This window comes from Globicephala melas, chromosome 12, assembly GCF_963455315.2.
Source record: "Globicephala melas chromosome 12, mGloMel1.2, whole genome shotgun sequence".
Lineage (NCBI taxonomy): Eukaryota > Metazoa > Chordata > Mammalia > Artiodactyla > Delphinidae > Globicephala > Globicephala melas.
The window spans coordinates 58,578,213-58,597,522 of NC_083325.1; the positions used below are offsets into that span (position 1 = coordinate 58,578,213).

General features: G+C 45.4%; 1 protein-coding gene across 6 annotated transcripts in view; it reads right to left on the reverse strand.

Annotated features, from left to right (window-relative positions):
• Nucleotides 1-15,217: 15,217 nt before the first annotated feature.
• TMEM178A (transmembrane protein 178A) overlaps nucleotides 15,218-19,310 on the reverse strand; it is a 105,342-nt gene continuing 101,249 nt past the window's right edge. For all 6 annotated transcript variants that reach the window (XM_030857863.3, XM_060309562.2, XM_060309561.2 and 3 more), the window contains one exon: nucleotides 15,218-16,187. In XM_030857863.3, the coding sequence (XP_030713723.1) occupies nucleotides 15,946-16,187 (242 nt within the window). In that variant the 3' untranslated portion in view covers nucleotides 15,218-15,945. The remainder of the gene's footprint in view (nucleotides 16,188-19,310) is intronic.

Below are 19,310 nucleotides of genomic sequence, written 5' to 3' on the forward strand. Positions count from 1 at the left end.
TGGCAGGGGACATGGAGTCGAGGAAGTGACTTTTTCTTAAGATGGGAGAAGTAGCAGCATGTTTTTTTTATGTTGAAGAGAATGTTGCAGGAAAAGCAAAAAGCTGATGAGCTGGGAAAAGGGAGATAAACACCAGAGCCATGTCCTTGAATAAGGGGATGAATCCACAGGAGGAGGAATTAGCTTTTGATAACAGCGTGAATAATTTCTCCATGGTTACAAGTGGGAAGAAGCATGCAGGCATTTCTGCCATAACAGGATAAATGTGCTCCTGAACATTTTTTCATTCCCAAACTCATGCACTAAAAATAACAATTTATGGAAAAAATAGCGTTGGGGCAGACCATTCCAAACCTATCCAACTTTGCAAACTGCACACTAGCAAAAGCACCAACAAACATAGTTTTTAAAAACTTTATACACCTAACAAATAAATGCATCAGAAAATAAAGGATTCCACCTTTCCAAGAAAAGGGCAAAGACAGCTTGCTAGAATTTGGTAGGAGGGTAGAAGCTGCTGAGTTACACAACAAGCACTTCCAAGACAGAATCTGCGGCCAAACCACCAAGACCTGGAAGGAGCAGTGAGCACGCGTCACGTAAAGTACCTTATTCTTCTGCAGCTCCTCCGTTCAGCTCATCCTGTTGCTGTCCTGCACATTCGGCTGCTTTTATCTGGTGGAACAAAATAATGTGCTGGGGGAAAAAAATCACTTGTGATCCAACCCAATTTCCACATTACAGTGACATCATCCCCCTACTTAGCAATAATATTTAATGTCCATTACAGAAACACGCAGTGTAGAACAGACTGTAAGTGGGAGCAGATGCTGGAAGGTGGGCGGATGTGGTGGTGGAAGACCGTGGAAGTTCACTTCTGACTGTTTTAATTTTGTCAGTGAAAAAGTATGTGGTAATTTCCCCAGTTCCTGAGCCTGTAGTTGGAACGGTTCCCCTCGGCAATGAAAGAATCCGCACAATGGCTTCCGAACCCTGGGCCAAGGGTGTCTATTATTGGAGGACCAAGGTCACATACTCCCTAGGCTCCCCCTTCCTACCAAAATGGACAAACAAAAGCAATACTGTCTCTTTGTAGGAACCGCAGCTATTAGTGCCACCAAGAAGAAAGAGGCACGATGCTCAGTGGAGTTCTTCGGCATCTGAAGGCAAAGCTGTGTCAGCCTGGGGTCTGCTGCTTTGACTCATTTACTTTTTTTGTTTGTTTGTTTTTGTGGTATGCGGGCCTCTCACTGCTGTGGCCTCTCCCATTGCGGACCACAGGCTCCGGACGCGCAGGCTCAGCGGCCACGGCTCACGCGCCCAGCCGCTCCGCGGCATGTGGGATCTTCCCGGACCGGGGCACGAACCCGTGTCCCCTGCATCGGCAGGCACTCTCAACCACTGCGCCACCAGGGAAGCCCTCATTTACTTTTAATGGAGGCCTGAGCAGGGGAGGGCTCTCTAGCTGGTCCAGGCACACTGTAAGCATCTCTGCATTTTGCCAGGAGGACCCAGGAGATCTAATTACGCTCAGAGTGTCTGTGACTGGCCTGGATGCTGCGTGGAGCCAGCAGCAGCTCCCAATAGGGAAAGTGAAGCTGTAGCCTCTTAGCTTTTGGAGCAAAGCCAGGCTTTCTTATGCAAGTAATTATTTTCCTCTTAGAAATAACTCTTGCTATGGAGGACTTGACCACAGGAGACTAGGTGACCACGTGACCTAAACTGCCCATCTTGCAATTTGATCCACCAAGCCAAGAGTTCAGTGGGCCCAGCCCGGCAGCACACCCTCATCAGGTGGGAGTGGTATATATCAGCACCGGGGGCCACGTGGCGGATGGTGCCCGTGAGCTGCAGGGACCTTATCCTGCGAGGCGCCTCCTGCCTGCCCCTCCCCGCCCCTCCCCTTCCTCACAACCATGGTCCCGTGGTGAATTCCCAATGAGCAGTTTGCCAGAGGAAAAAAAAAGTCAAATCTGGTTTGGAGACGGCTCTGCCAGTTTGGCTGGCACCTGCTGAGGCATTTCAGCCCCACTTGGGGCCGAGGGACAATGGGGAAAGGAGATCGTCTCAGGGACCAGAACTTGGAGTGGTCTGCATTGTATACTTTACCTAGAAGGAGAGATGACCTGGGAGGAAGGTAACCCACCACGTCATGGGCAGTGGCTACCACTCGGAAAGGATGGTCGGCGACACGGAAGGAGGTCTGGGGTAGAGGAATGTGGCTGGACATCTCAGAACGGGCCCCAGTGTGGGAGTCTTTGGGTCTTAACCACCGGAAAAGTCAAGAATTCCCACCATGCATGAGGTTCTAAGTGTTCAAGCGGCAGATTGCCTGCCCTGTGCCTTCGGCCCCTGTCCTCAGCCACCCTCGCTCAAAGGCCTCATGGACAAAGTGGCCATGGTTTAAGGGACAGAGATAATGCATTGGCCCAACAAGGACTTCTCATCAAGGCTAACTGCCTACTGCCCCTGCTGATGAATTTTCAGCAGCAGTGACCAACCCCGAGACTTGTTATAATACCCCATCGGGAGGGGGGTTAGAGTGGAGACCCTTCCCTTGCAGAGGGGGCAGTCATTTGTCCTCACTGGACTAACTGCTCACTCTGGACTTGGATTCTCCAGACCAGACACACCTTTCATGAACTTCCCAAATTGCCTTAATTCACTATCATTTGTTTCCCGGCCACAATGCTTTTCACCAGAGTTCAGTTACAGTGGTGTGTGTGAGGCAACAGACCTAGGCTCACAGAATTTCTAGTCTTATAGCATCTACGCATCACCTGAAACGGAAGGCCTGAGGGCAGGGTGGAATGGGCTACTCGACACTCAACTGTGCCAGCAGAGAAGTCCTTGAGAGGCTGAGACGCCTCCCTGCGGGATGCTGTGTGTGCTATGACCCAGCGACCAGTAGATGGCGATCTTTCTCCAAAAGTCAGGAAAAAGGGACCAAGGGGTGAAAGTGGGAGGGATGCCTGTTACCATGTCCCTTCTAATGAAGCAGGCACCATGATGGAATCTGCTTTCTGGAAGGGTGTCAGACGCATCTAGCCTCAGGAGTCAGTAGGGACAGAGCGCAGCATGCAGGGCCCAAAAGCAATGGTACAAGCTGTGCTATGGTCACCCAGCAGAGGCTGCAGTGGGTCATTGTGACAACAGCCCTGTCATGTCAGTTGGTTGGTGTTCCTGGTTGAGTAGCCACCTAGACTAATTTCCTGCCCTCTTGAACACCTTAATATATTTTTTCAATGAACTCCTTTTCTGCTAAACTACCTAGAGCCTATTCTGTCGATTGCAGCTGGAGACCCTGCCCCACACACCCGGGTTACTAAAGCCCACTCCTGTCCTCCAGGCACTGCCCAGCTCATTCTCAGTAGGATGTTCACATCTGTTTTGCATTTATCCTTTTGCCGAATTTTCCAGGTCTGTTTAATAGTCTTTGCCACCTCCCACCCAAAATTGCTTTTAATGTTTGGGCCTCTCAAAGATGTTGAACAATACAGTCTTTTTCATTCTGTGCCTAAGCCTTAACTGAATCTTTAGGAGAAAAAAAATGTGTGAAGGTGGACATCTTTGTGTGTGTAACCAAGGTGCCGCAAATGGCAGGTAGAAAATGTGTTTCTTCATGGACTTGAATGACAGTGGTAGACATATTAAAGGCGGTGGTTCTAATTACCTTTGCGTACTTGGCAGAATTAAATCATGGTTTCAGTGTCTGCCTAAATAGCTTTAATATCAAATGCACAAGAGATAAAGCTCTTTGAGAATTTTCCACAGTTTGAGGATATCTTCTAGTTGGAGTATTCTACAGGACTTTTTCCCCTTTGGCACAGGGTGTGGCCACCAAGAACAGTTAATATTTCTTGGACTAAATTAAACTGGCTCCTATTAGAAGATAACAAATAGACGCCTGTGGATCTGAGGACAGTGAACCAAAGGGACACCCAGAAAGCCATGCGAGAGACGGACAGCTGTCAGGGGAGACACCTACTCTCTACATGACCTGGAAAACTAAGCCCCATCAGGGATTCAAAATATATTGATTTTTCAAGAGGAAACACTCACTTGGATATTAGGTAAATATGATTGTGCAAGGAGCTACGCAAGAAAGCTTTGGGGCAAATATTAGGTGAGATGCAAGGTCTTCACTGAAAAATCTTGGTAATAAATCCTGAGTATTTTCATGCATGTTATACAAACACTACGTATTTTCAGAGTGTTTATAGCCTTTTCAATTCTCTTATTCTTTCGCTCATTCATTTGCTCCTTCATTCATTCGACTGCCAAGCATCTCTGGGAACTTGCTGCATGTCAGGCTCTGGGGATGCTCGATGGTAAAGCAGCCCTGCCTGAAATGCTGCTGTGACAGCTCTCCAGGTGAAGAGGCAGGCAGGGAGCAGGAGAGTGATAGCCAGAGGTCCCAGTGTATGACAGATAGGGTTATCCTCGACCTCTGGAAATAGAGGGATGAAAGCACTCTCTGAAAAAGCTCGACAAAGAGAGAAAGATGAACAGAGTCCAGGAAAGTATTTGAGAGTGAAGAAGAATTGATTTATGGGGAGTTTAAAAAAAAAACAACAACTGAGGGCTTCCCTGGTGGCACAGTGGTTGAGAGTCCGCCTGCCGATGCAGGGGACACGGGTTCGTGCCCCGGTCCGGGAGGATCCCGCATGCAGCGGAGCGGCTGGGCCCGTGAGCCATGGCCGCTGAGCCTGCACGTCCGGAGCCTGTGCTCCGCAACGGGAGAGGCCACAACAGTGAGAGGCCTGCGTACCGCAAAAAACAAACAAACAAACAAAACAACTGAAAACATGCCTAAGTGTGGTTAGCTTCGTCTTTTAGTTACATCCTATGAATTTAACATGTTCAAGAAAATCAAGAATTTGAAGTGTCATTTTGCCACCTGAATGCCACAATCATTTAATATTGTCAGTTTTCATCAAGTTCCTTCAGCAAGTAACTGCCTTCTCAACTGTGTAACAAATGAGAGCAATTACAACGGGTCCACCCCCTGCTCATCCCCCTCCTCTTACACATTTTTCCTACCACTGAGTGGCCATCCTTCTAGCTGCCCTTCTGTGGCTCCTGCCCTTGGTATGTCTACGCTATTTGCGGTTGGGCACCTTGGAAGAGTGCGCACATTAACCACATATTCTGCCAGGCGTCCCCAAATGCCCAGTCCTGGCCTCTGGGTACTAACATGATTCACTGGGCCAGAGGTTTTTTGGTTTTGTTTTTATGTAAGTCAGATGATATCACTCTCTTGCGCAAAACCCTCCAGTGATTTTCCATTTTCCTCAGAATAAAACCCAAAGTCTTGACCTGGCCCCTGGCACCCCTCTAACTTCATCTCTAACACACCCCCTTTCATTCTGGCTCCTTGCTGACGCTGCAATGTTGCAAAGCTCTGTCCCATTTCAGGCCTTTGGACTTGCTGGCCCTCTCCCTGGACATTTCCCCGTACGCCTACACTGCTCAGGCTCTCTGCTCAAATGCCCGCTTATGAGCATGGCCCTCCCTGGCCTCCCAACCTAAGCCAGCCACCACGGCACCCTCCACGCCTAGTCTCCTAGCCACTCCTCCATGTCTCTTCATGTGGCTGACATGCTTGCCTATTGGCTGTCTCTCAGCCATGACAGTGGCCACTCCATAAAGGCAGTGGCCTCTTTGATTTGCTCACAGTTTATCCCCTGTACTGAAGTCAGTCTCTGACATGTACTAGGCACTCAGTAAAGATTTGGTAAATGAAGGCCCCTGTGAAGGTTCCCTTCCATAGTCATCTGCCAACCAGATGAACAGAGCCAGAAAGGCCCCGGATGCTAGAGCAAGTTCCCCCTCACTCTAACCAAATCCATGCCCTCCAAAAAGGAAATGTGTTCAACTGTTATTCCCTGCAGGGAAATTTTTTCCCCCATTCTTCCTTTGTGACGTTCGAATGTATGGAATCATGCAGCACAGAACAAGCTGCTCAGTCGTTACTAGGTAAAAGCCTGACATTTTCTGTGCTACCCTTCTTGGTTATGTAGGCGTATCACAGCCCCGCAGGCTGATTGCTTTTAGAAATAACGAAATTGTACTAAATTTCACCTTAACCCATGACATTCTTCACTCCTCTGGCTCCCCGAGGTATCTGATGTGTTGTTCTGTTTGTTTGTTCTGACAAGGTTGTGAGAAGAGGGCGTCCACTTGTCCCGCCCTGCACCCTCTCAGCCCCTCAGCCCATCCCACATTCTTCCCTCTCCTTCACTTCAGTTCTCTTGAAAACCCTTTCCCACTCCTGTGAACACTCTTTAAGCTGTTACTTGATTTGGAAAATTCTTTGTTTAAGAACTGGCTCATCCTTCAAATCAATACTGCATTAATCACTTGTGTTATCTCCCCCACATTACCTTTCACACTTGGTTCAGTTTCCATTCCCGAGTCCACTTTATCTGAGAAACATGTTGGCATGATAGCGATTTACTGTATTCACAGCAGAGACATATAAAGCAGAGGCTGATGCCACCTCGACATGTGTGCAGGAATACAGATACCTACTTTGGCGACCTCAAAACCTCATTAGCTCATCTGCTGGGGAAGATTAGACACCTCACCAGAGACTGGCTGAGAGACCTTGGGTTAATACTCAGAGTCTCAGTTTCCTCTGTTGTCAACAGGATGACAACCAGAGCCTCCACAGACCTCCCAAGGCTGTCTTGAGGTTTGGTTTGGTTTTTGGTTTGGTTTTGAAGTCACCATACAGCGACCAACCTCTCCAAGAGAAAATATAAAATGAAGTACTCTCCTTGATTCATAATAAAAAACCTGGAGGATATCCTTATTTGACTCAACATCAGATGACTTTACTTTATTGCCTGTGTAATTTCCATGCCCTGTTTTCAAAATCAGTTCTCATTCAACTTGGATAAGTAAAAGTTTATAGAGGTATTCAAAGTATTTCGTGGGCTTCTCAAAAGTGTGGTTATTGAAAACATCCCTGGAAATCACATCAGCTCATGGAAGTGTCCAGAAGTTCTGTAGAGATGACTGGCTTTCAGGACCACCCATCAGGACAGTCACAAAACAAGGACTAAGATTCAAGAGTCTCTGAGTTCCTATCTCTAACCATATAGCCTCCTTTTGTAGTAGTTGCTTTTATTTAATAATTTTTTTTTTTTTTTTTTTTTTTTTGCGTTATGCGGGCCTCTCACCGCTGTGGCCTCTCCCGTTGTGGAGCACAGGCTCCGGACGCGCAGGCTCAGCGGCCATGGCTCACGGGTCCAGCCGCTCTGTGGCATGTGGGATCTTCCCGGACCGGGGCACGAACCCATGTCCCCTGCATCGGCAGGCAAACTCTCAACCACTGCGCCACCAGGGAAGCCCTATTTAATAATTTTTAAAAAGCCATCAGGAATGCTTTCCCAGGACAAAGGAAGGAGGACCTGCCCACTTAAATATTAATCTTTGAGCCACCCTGACATGGGAATTTCTCAAAATGTTCTGTCGGGGGAGTGCCAAGAAGGTAATTAAAATTGCTGTCATACCTTTAGGCTACTGCAGGGGACAGGGTCTGCTGAAGGTCACTCATGTAAGGAGAGTTTCCATGCTTATAAAAAGTCTGACATTCTTTACAGAATTACAAAGGGCAGTGTGTGCTCCGGTTTAGAAATGCAGCAGCCTGAGGCCTTCCCTGGTGGCGCAGTAGTTGAGAGCCCGCCTGCCGATGCAGGGGACGCGGGTTCGTGCCCCGGTCCGGGAGGATCCCACATGCCGCAGAGCGGCTGGGCCCCTGAGCCTGCGCGTCCGGAGCCTGTGGACCGCAAGGGGAGAGGCCACAGCAGTGAGAGGCCTGCGTACCGCAAAAAAAAGAGAAAAAAATAGAAATGCAGCAGCTTGATTAAAAACTGCAGAGCAATAATTTCCAAGGGGAACCATGAAAAACGTGGGGGCTGGTGAACCTATGTAGATGTATAAAATTTTGAAAAATAAGCTCAGATGTGGTTCAAAGTGCACTTTAGGTGTTTGTGCTGCGTTTCGTGTAGGTGATGTGGATGTCATGTGGAAAAGTGGAAAGAGAAATGACTTCGGCGTGAGCAGGCCAGAATCCAAACCCTGGCTCGGCTACTTGGTACCGTAGGGAAGGTGGTTTAACCTCTAGGAGCCTTAGTTTCTCCATCTATAAAGCAGAGGCTAGAAAACCAAGATAAGGTTTGTAAGGAACATGGCCTGGGACCGTCCCTGAGGAAACAGTCCATCCCTTCAGCATCTCATCAATGTCGAGAGACAGAACTGGAGAGGACTTGAGAATCAGAGCTTTCTTTTCCACTTCTCATTTATATCTAACATTTACAAGCCTGAAGGAGACCTAGGAATTGATAGGAACAGGACTCCAGCACCAGCTCTTAGAATCAAGTGCTTTGAAAGTGGGAAGTGGTTTTTTGAGCACCTGAGAGAGTCCAGAACTAACAAATGGAAACCAGGGCTTAGGGAGAGATGAGAAAACCTCAACCATTTATGCAGGTGTCTGGGTCCCTTTTGTCCTCCTATGCTTAACAGCTTCCATCGGTGTGATGAGCTGTGACGTGTTTCACGTGTGGGGAATGAGTTTGAAGCCCACTGATGCCACAGCTGGGTGAATTTCAGTTCTGGCGTGGCCAAATCCCTAAAGCAAGTATTGAAGTGCTCATCACAGTCAACTTGATTGACAGGCAGAGCCATGAGGATAAAAATAAATGGTGTTTTCTAATTCAAGAACTAAACATGCTGAGCGTGACATCTGTCTGAGACTGTGAGGGACTTACTGTGTTCTGAGGGCATCGTCAGCGGGGTCCCAGGCCCTTCGTGCCAGGATCTAGTGGAGCCTTCATGAACCCCCGATCCAGCAGTGCGTCCATGCATTTCCCAGAATCCCCAGAGGATGTCACGCCACATCTATGCAGCTACTGAAGGAATTTACCTCTATGGTCCTGTGTAGATTTAGAACGTTTCCTAAAGAGCCTGACAGCACAGTTCATCCATCCTCACCAACCCACGCTCAAGGTGATGGCATCACCTGAGTTTTGGCCATCCAGAATGAGCAGATGACGGGGCAGTGGTCTGTGCATTTTGTGAGTGTCAGTAATGCCAGCCCTAAGACATGATGGAAACTTAACGAAAGCAGGGCAAGTCTCTGAGGTAGGATTTAAGCTGGGGGTGGCCAGGGCGTGACATCTGCCTTACCATTCACTCACAATCACTATATCCTTTCCTCTGTGGCTGGACTGAAATCTTCCCAATCACCACTAATTGATCAAGTTCACACTCAAACTGAATCCTATTTGCCAACCCTGGTATAGGCAGCTTCTGGAGAACAACTAGAAACCAAAGAGGAAGAGGCTGGCCATTGGATCAGTTAGAGAAAAGGCGTGTTGGGGTCATTGGACCATATTCTCAACTATGGCTTTTCAATCCTGGGCTCCACTCAGTTAAGGATTTATCCTAACCTAGGTGCCATCCTAGGTGACACTGGATTTGCCATAAAACTTTGTGGTTTTTTCTTTTTTCAAATTATGGTGTCCCCTTTTTGATACAAGAACCATAATTTCCTTAGTAAATAACCTAACTCTCAAAATTACTTAGTGGTCATGCGTGATAATATCCCTTCTTTCCCCTCTCCATCCACTTTACCAGCCCACCTCATCAATTCCATCTCTAAAATCTATCCGCCCACTTCTATCTTCCTCGCCGTAGTCGTGGCCACCATCGCGTCTCCTGAACTCCAGCAACAACCCCCTCCTTAACGGGCTTCTCCACCTCCAGTCTTGCCTTCTTCTAATCCATTCTCCATCCAGCGACAACACTGACATAGTTAAAGTAGAAATCAGATCCCACTGTTGTCCTTTAAAGACTCTCATTGCTTTCTATTGCCAGAATAAAACCCAGTGTCCTTACGGTGGCCAGCAAGGCTCTGGCTATCTTGGAAATCTCGCCTACACCACTGCCCCCCTGGCTCTTGCCACTGCATTCCTGTCTGCAGAGAGGCCCTGACAAAAGTCCATGTGTAGCCCAAGGTCTTACACATAGCAGGCAATATTTTACAGTACACACTGACAAGAGAAAAAAATAGGAAATAAAGACAGAAAGGTATCTTACTTTTTAGCCAACCAATTTGTTTTCCTCTTAAGGTTGCTATAAGAAGACATGTTCTAATTAGACATGTTCTAATTTGTTTAGAACAATTAGAATTTGAACAATTTGTTTTAGAACAATTAGAAATCTTGCTTTGAAGCATGGCAAAATATAGGTTGTATATAAAGAGGAAGTATGTTGGATAGCCATGTTCCCAGTACGCAGTGGGGTGCCCTGAGTGTCTTCAAGCATTTGTGGTTGTCCTACAGCAAGGAGAACTTCCAGTCAAAGGACAGGGCCTGGGGAAATTCAAATAATGCAATTTCAAAGGGTTAGGACTTTCCTGGTGGCGCAGTGGTTAAGAATCTGCCTGCTAATGCAGGGGACATGGGTTCGATCTCTGGTCCGGGAAGATCCCACATGCCGCGGAGCAACTAAGACCGTGCGCCACAACTACTGAGTCTGCGCTCTAGAGCCCACAAGCCACAACTACTGAGCCCGTGCACCACAGCTACTGAAGCCCGCATTCCTAGAGCTGGTGCTCTGCAACAAGAGAAGCCCACGCGCCTAAACGAAGAGCAGCCCCTGCTCACTGCAACTAAAGCCCACGTGTAGCAACGAACACCCAATGCAGCCAAAAATTAAAACATAAATTAATTTTTTAAAATAAAAGGGTTCTTGGTCAGTAAAGGTATTTGCTTTCAAAGGAAATCCTTTCTGAAGCACTCCTTTCAGAATTCCAATTAGAGATTTGAGACATATCGGCGCATAAATGGAAGAGCTTTAAATTGTAGAACAATATTGAGGTTACTAACATAATACTGTTTGAGCCATCAAATAAACGTTCCACAGTATTTAGTTCATAACACATTTCAAGTTATATCTGTGTTAGTGTGTGTTAATAGTCCCTTTAATTATTCTAATGAGACCTCCTTGCTTGCCAAGCTAGATTCTCATTCCATTCAGCCTGTTACGCTACCGTTCATTTTCTCATGGGTTCCCTAAAATTGGTGGTAAGGGAGTCAGTTCTGTCCAGGGCAGGGGATAGTTTGTGTCTGTGACTCTGAATTCACGCATTTCTTCCACAAAGGCTTATGAGCACCTGTTGGGTTCCAGGACTAAACCCTGGAGACAAAACTCAACCAAGACACAGTTTACACCTTGCAAGAAGAGTCTATGAGCCAGTTAGGGGTGAGCAGGTGATTAGCATGCAGAGCGTAATTGGGCAGGAAAGGGGTTAAAGCAGGGGAGTGTGCTCAAGCCCGGCTTCTAGGAGTGTTGTGTTGAGACACAAGGAAAAGTCAGCAGGAGCCAGGAAGAGTAAGAGCAGGTGTCCCAGCTCAGAGGAAACAGCCTGAGAAAGACCTGGCGGCATTTAGCATCCCATACGCGCTGGCCTCCACTGGGTAGGTTACCTTGACCTTGTGGCCTGAGTCTCCAGGATCCCAGGCCCCTCTTCATTCTTAGCTCAGATAACCTTAGGAACCAGGTTCCCTAGCTCGGGTGACTGAGGCGTACTGGTGCAGTACACCTTTGTGTTCTCAGATTTCACTTTCAACTGGGAAATCTTCGAGAGGCAAACTCATCCCCCACCACCACAAAAAAAGTTAATAATGTACTTTTTATGTTACTGAGGATAGATTCAAATAAAATGATATGAAGTGAAATATACAGCCAATGAAAACCTAAGTCAAAAGAAACTTATTTTAATAACTGGGTTCAACTACTTTAATCTGGGATTTATGAAACCATGTGGGGCTTGAAAGGGTGACTTGACTTTTTTACTTGTATTGTACTGAATTTTACTAGAATAAGCTTCACAGGGGCAAGAACCTCGGTCTGTTTTGCTTCATGGATGTTTCCCAAGTGCCTAGAATACCACTTGGCACACAGTAGGAATTCAATAAATATTTGTTGACAGATACAAGGACTTTTATGGAGAAATTACATTCTGGGGAAGTTTCCTACATCCTGGACCCTTGATTCTCAAGGGTCCATGGTGCTGTAAAGAAGGAGGGGGTAGGGTTCCCTTGGAGTGGGCAGCAATGTTCTAACATTGCAAATAAACCAAAAGTGACATTGGTAAGAGGCGGGGCCTATGGGGCCTATGGTTGTCTCATCAAGGATTTGGGTAGAGCTCTTTTTTGGTAAATGTTGTCTATATATGGCAGATGGACATGAGTCTTAGTCTATAAACTCAGGTGTCCTGTAAATCCAGTTACTTTCTATTCAGTCCTTTCTTGTGGGTTTAGAGGGAATTAGCCCTCATTCATTACTGCAGACACACACACAGCTGTACCAATGTCCCTGGACCTTCCAAGGGTCAGACTGGCTGCCACTGAGAAGCCCATTATTCCAAGGCTTGGTCCTTCCCAGCCCATTGATTCTGCTGCTCTGAAACCATGGTTGGGTCATGAGAGCCACTGTACCAAGGGCTCCAGTATCTCTGGACACCCCATATAGCCATCCTTGCCGAGGTCCTGATAACCTCAAGAAATGCATGGACCCAGCTAATCACAGGACTGCCATCCTTTTTCTTTCCAGTCTCCAGGATGCCCTTAAGTACTTCTAGCCTACAAAGTCAGCCCTCTGGCCTATCCTCCCTTCAGGGCCCAATGCATCCTCACTTCAAGGAGATCAGCTACCTCTGCCTTCTGCCCTGCAAAAAATGCCCAAGGCAAAAAACAACAACAACAAAAAAAAAAACACAGTCTGGCTATAGGCATGCAACTAGAATTGGGACAGAGAAAACAGAGGAAGAACAAACAAATTATCTCAACGAATTCTTCTGCTCGTGCAGTACTGTGCAGCCATTTCAATTACTCCTCATTTGCAAGCCAATTAAGAAAACACCCCTAAGAGAAGCCTAAGGACTGGGAACCAAATGCAAGACTGGCAACATTTACACTCTGTGAAATGTAAATAGAAAGCAAGGAAGCTTGCTCTGAGCTCACTTTGGCTGAAAGGCAGGGAAGCTCTGTTCTTGCCAACACACACTTGAATCCGAAGTGAACTCCCCTGGCTTCTGGGCAAATCTTTCTGGTGTGTGAACCCTTCAACCTTCTGTCATTCTGAGGCTCTCTTCCACTCACACCTCAAACCCCTGGGAAGCTTCTCAGAAACTTCAAAAGTCACTCACTCAGACGCTGCTTTGGTGGTTGGAATATAAATGCTCAAGAGTCTTGACATCTTCTATGGGGAATCTTTAAAGAAAACTTCAAAGAAACAGCTCTCCTGCTTTGAAAAGTAAGTAATAAATGAAAGTAATAAATGAAAATAATTGCTCCTTTCTCTATGTCTCTGATCTCATCCAGAGGGATGGGTTTATTAAACAGGCCGGAGAGATTGCCAGGGAATACAGCCACAGGCCTTGGTGAGAGCTTGTGTGGTCACCGGGATCACCTAACCTCTTCCAAAAGGCTTACGTAACAATATGTGGACACCGTCACTTGGAAACCAGGCTTGATTTTTGGGTGGGGGTAGGTAGATTATCATTATCCTTTTACAAGTACCAAATCAGGTTTTATAATGAAGGGGAAAAAAGCATTTATTTTTTTTGCTTTTGTTTTTTGCGGTACGCGGGCTTCTCACTGTCGTGGCCTCTCCCGCTGCGGAGCACAGGCTCCGGATACACAGGCTCAGCGGCCATGGCTCACGGGCCCAGCCGCTCCGCGGCATGTGGGATCCTCCTGGACCAGAGCACGAACCTGTGTCCCCGGCATCGGTAGGCGGACTCTCAACCACTGCGCCACCAGGGAAACCCGGAAAAAAACATTTTTTATTAGATTAAAGTCTGAAGCACTGTTATACTTCTGGTGTAGCACCTTCCCTCTTTTACAGACCATCTTTCTCGTGCGTACAATACAGGATAATGATGGAGTTAAAAGGAAAAGCGTAGAAGTTAGCTAGTGCCCACCCTTCCGTTTAAAGATAAAGAAATACCATGGAAGGGTTTTAATTTTGTCCTACACCCACGCGTCGAAAAAAATGAAGCAAATGTTCTGAGTCTGCCCTTCAGCTTCATTATCAGTAAAATGGAAGAAGAGTTACCTACCTGTATGGTCAGGCCGCCCCAGATGGTTCTTCTCTTGCTCTTTGTACATTCTCTGCTCAACTCAACCAGTCCCCGCTTCACCTACACCCTTCTCACAGGAATGTGCTCGCCTCCTGACCCTTAGGCCAGAAGGGCTCCACCTGCTAGTTTATTAAAGTGAAACAAATGCCCTCGTGATAGTCTTAACCTGAGGGGCTGCTGGTTTCCTTGGTAACTGATGAGCCAACCTGACATCAATTCCCCCTATAAATGGGGGAATTCCTCCTTCTCCCCCAGGTAGCAGAGTGCTGCCACGTCCTGCCTGCCGTCTATGGTGGGGTGTCCCTCCAGGACCTTTTGCTTCAGATGTGTAAGATCCCCTATCCAGTAAACAATTGATGTCTCTGTCGCTGTCTCTGGGCTCTTTCTTTGGTCTTGAGGCCGGGCATCCACAAGGCTTGCAGGCCTGCAGGGTGCAGCCCAACACTACCTCATAGAGCTTTTGAGAGGATTAAATGCAATTATACCTGGAAAAAACAGAGCCCAGTTACTGGCACACAGTAAGTGCTAAGTAAATATTAGCTATCAAGGAGATAACTGTAGCTCTGGCCCAGTACAGCGGCTCTAAATCCCAAATGAATAGCAGAATTATGAGATTTTTTTTTTGAAAAATACTCAAGCCCAGGCCCAGCTGCAGACATTCTAAGTCAATTGGTCTGGGGTGGGGCCCAGTTCAGGCACAGGTGAAGATGATTAACCAGGTGATCCGATGTGCAGCCAAGGCTGAAACCCACTGGGGTAGGAGGTCCAAGGATAGGGCCAGAGACTGTGAATCCTTATCAGTGGCTAAATACCAGGCAGATGGTAAACACAGACGAAGAGGGAGAGAAAAAAACTCAAAATACTATGGTAAGGTTTTAAAAGAAGCTTGGAAAATGATCTCTATTGTCAAGAGCATGTGTGTGATTGCTACAAATGATAAATAGAAATGACCAACCTAATTGAGATGAAGCAAGTCTCTTAAAAACAAAGAGTTCTCACCTGTCCGAATGGCTAGGGAGACCTACTGCCACAGCTCAAAGACAGGAAAACACACCCAGATTAACAAGGGGGCAGTCATTTAATGCAGAAATCCAGTTAACGTAAAGAGACAGGTTGAACGACAGATATGACTTCCCACAATACTGCATAGCATTACAGGTTAGCTCTTCCAGGGTTGATCTGTTTCTCTTATGATTTTGATTCCAGTACAAAGATGGAGAAGAGACTTCAATTAAAAATAAATAAGGCAACAGAAGAATCTCCCTGTGACAAAAAACATCCACAAATAATGCACAAATGTTTGGTGCTGACACAACAAGACACCATTAGGACAAGTTCTGAAGGTGCTGCATTAAATTTAACAAGCATGGTACAATGACAAGAAAATTATACTCGCTTTGTCATGAATCCTTTTGCAAATAGAAATGACTCTCGGGTAATTGTTATGTACAAACTCTCTGAAATAAATGGCAATCATACAAATTTTTCCATAGCGGTTTCCTCTTTTTCTGAACCCAGAAATGTTCCACGGCTCTGCTCCCTACTCCTCGCCGTCAAAGCATAAATAGTCATTAAAGCACTTGAATCCACAGTAGTCTTGTCCTTAGAAAGGATGGAGGTTCTGCATGATTTGACATCAGTCATCCAGAAGGGGCTGGCAGGCAACAGGCTGGAATGTACAAGACCGATTTTGTGCTTGGGATCCTGACTCAGGCTCTGCTCCGTCCCCTTCAAGGTTCGTCCGCACTGTGGACGGGCCACCAAGCAGTGGACTTGAGTATGGACAGTCATACCGTGGAGTCCCTACCAGACTTTAGATGTGCAATCTTGGTCCGGCTAATAAATGGGTAGGCGATGCAGAGACCTCCAGCTGCCACAATAAAGCCTAAACTGCACCAGGCACAAAAGATAGACCAGCTGTAGCCGTGTTCCACATCATCAGGCAGGCTATAAATGAGCTTCGGGACCCGGTTCAGATCATAGGAGATGCTGGCGGCGTAAGTGCAGAGGGAAATGGTGCAAAATATTCCTATAAATAATACAAAGAGAGCAGGGTGATGGGTTACGGTTTTGCCTGCTACAAGGCAAATGCCAGACAGGCCTTCGTGAACATCAGATCAACAGATGAGATGATGAATCCAAACGGATAAAGGATGGACAATTCTTTCAGTTGAGTTACTTCATTCAACAAACATTGGCAAAACCTTTATGTGCCAGACTGTATGCTAGGTTCTGGAGATATAGGAGTGAAAAAGATGGGAAAATGCTGATAACTTGAATTATTCAGAATTATCTCAATTAAATGGGTATGTATACATGAATTTTTTTTATTCTTAAAAACAACGTAGTAGAAATTTTAATTATTTTTAAGGAAAAAAATAATCACTCAAACCTAATACAAACAATTTTCATTTCCTTTTGTTCTACACCTGCGTTGACACAGTTTTAGATAGTTGCAATCATCACACCAAGTCTTTCTTTTTCAATTACCATTATCATTAGTATTTATCATGTTGCCTGGTAATATCTTAAATGAATTTTTACAAGTTTTTTTTAAGGCACAGAGCCTGGCACATTCTAGGGCCTCAAAAATCACTTTTTTTTATAATGAATGGATAAAAAGATTTTAAGTAATATAAATTAAATCCAGGATGTTGGAATTGTCGTAAAATAGCTGACATCATACATAGGGGATCTATAATTCAACCACTCAGAATGCAGGTAATTTAGGTAGCCTAAGGAAAATGAACAGACCCCAAATTTTACTTTTTATACCAACACGTTATATATAATTGTCCTTTCAGAACACTAAAATCAGCATTCTGATAAAAATGCTTCAAAAGCCCAAAACACAGGATTTTTACTATTCAAGGATGTAGATGCTTCTATTTCATCACAGTGGACCCCCAAGGCTGCTCCTTTTGGGGGGGGCATGGGATCACAGTGAGGCAGTTGCTGAGCTGAAGGTGGGTAATCAATACAAAAACTGGCACCCAGTCAAGTATCAGAATGTTCCATTCGGTTCCGAGTTCTACACATGTCTTTTTCATACTTTGGTTTATCCCTGTGTACAATGGAGGTTACAACCATTTGCTGACAAATTGCTTTGGTAGCCTTAGGGACCTATACAGCATCTCCATAGGAAACAGAGACACAGAATTGGGAACCGAAAGGAGAGGGCTAAAAGTAACAGATCTCCACACCCCTTTTTAATAGAGCTTTGGGGATCAGAAACACTAGCAGAAAAACAAACTCAGAGCAGGCAGCAACTGGGAGGAAATAAGGATCACCTTAATGTCATTTTTTTTCCTTAACGTCATTTTTAAGTGCTAGAATTCTGCCTGCACTCAAATCACATAAGAACACATTGCCTGAATCCTTTTCCAAGTGTGCATTTAGAAATGTTTTAAATTAAAAGGACACTTGATCTGAGGTGATTTGATCTCTCCTACTCTTTGCCTAATTCTACTTTTAGACTCTAAAGTGATTCTGTTTTTCTAAAAAGGATAAAATCTTGTTTTCTTGCTCCAAATTGTTATGGTAAACACATCATTTTTTGAGTTCTCCAAAGGACGATCATGATGGAAATAATTCTTTCATGAAGGAATGGCACGGTCAAAAACAGAATACTCTGCTTTTTTCAAACCTTGTGAACAGCAAATGTTCTTACATCTACATGAATGCTTCCACTGGCCAAAACAAAGACGGTGTTTATATATAACAAGGTCCTTCTAATGAATGCTGGTAGTAAGGCAGTTAGAAAAATGTGATCTCTGGAGTATCAAGAGGTAAAACAGAATAACAGAATAACCTGTTCACAGGAAAAACAACTCTTCTGCATTTAACTGTCTGCACACAGCTGAATACCTGAAAGTGAAGCTGTTTACAAGTAACATCGTTTTAATGACCTCTGAAAGCTTGAATTCAAACTAGGACTCTTAAGCATACTTTCGTGTCCAAATGCATTGGGCTGGGATGCAGGGAATATGTATTCTGGTCCCCAGCTCTACATCTAATCACTGTGTGACCTTGAAATTACCTAATCTCTCTGAGCTTCATCTAGGGGGAAAAAAAATGGGGGATTTGGTTCCTCAAGTCCCTTGCAGTGGCAAATTTCTGTGACTCTGTTATTCTGTAATATGGCATTGAGCGAGGACATTTCCCAAAATTTCCTAGTAAATCTAGTACTTGGTATTATGCAGCTAAATAAAAACTTGAATGTCATGGATTTTTCTTTCTGCACATACTCTTTGGTTTTATACTAAACATTGATTTTATTAGCACCTCTCCCCTGCCAACTCCATAAAATTGCTTTTGGTGAAATGAATTTTAGCATAACAACACCAGTTCATACTGAATAGAAAAAGATAAGAAAAACCTAACCTGAGGATTTAACCTCAGGATGAGTAGTTGTGCTTTCCCAGGGCACTTAGTTTGTGCTTACCTCATGGACACTGTGAATGATGTCACTAATAGAATGTCTTTTTTTGACCGAGTTGCCAGAGAGCTGAAACTCCCCTAAAGCTAAATTAGTGGCCCCCCAGGGGCAAAAACTGGGGACTTCATGGCATGCTTTTTGGCTACTAATCTCACCCTTGGATTCATCTTGCCCTACAAACCTGATTGCTCCTTTGTCTTATTTGTATCCCTTATTTGTATTTATTTTATCTTGAAATATTATATACATCTCTGTGCCACTTAAGTTATTTTAGGATTAGGGCATCGCCAAACCTTGAGGAAAACCTGCTTTATTTCCTTCTGCCTTTACTCACTCAGCTGAGATGGAGGGGTGGAGGAGGTTACGTGAGCCCATAAATATGCCTGATGTCTGCCCCTCCCCTTCCCACAAATGTCCCCAGAGACTGCTCTCCAAGGATATTTTTTCTCCCTCCAAGATGCTCCTGAAGTAGTTCTGAGTGAGAGAAAAGCAAAGATGAACCAAAGAGCATATCTAAGAATTTCCCCTTTCTGGACCCTCACATATCTAAGGAAGTTTGCAAACGCATAGCTGCCACAGCTGTTATCTGTGGGATGGGCAGGACTGTTTGATTATTACAGAGAAATGTAGCGAGAGGAGACAAAGCAGTGTTTCCAATGTAGGCGACTAGCTTTTGTAAAAGAGGCCTAACCCATTCAAGATATCTTAATAAGG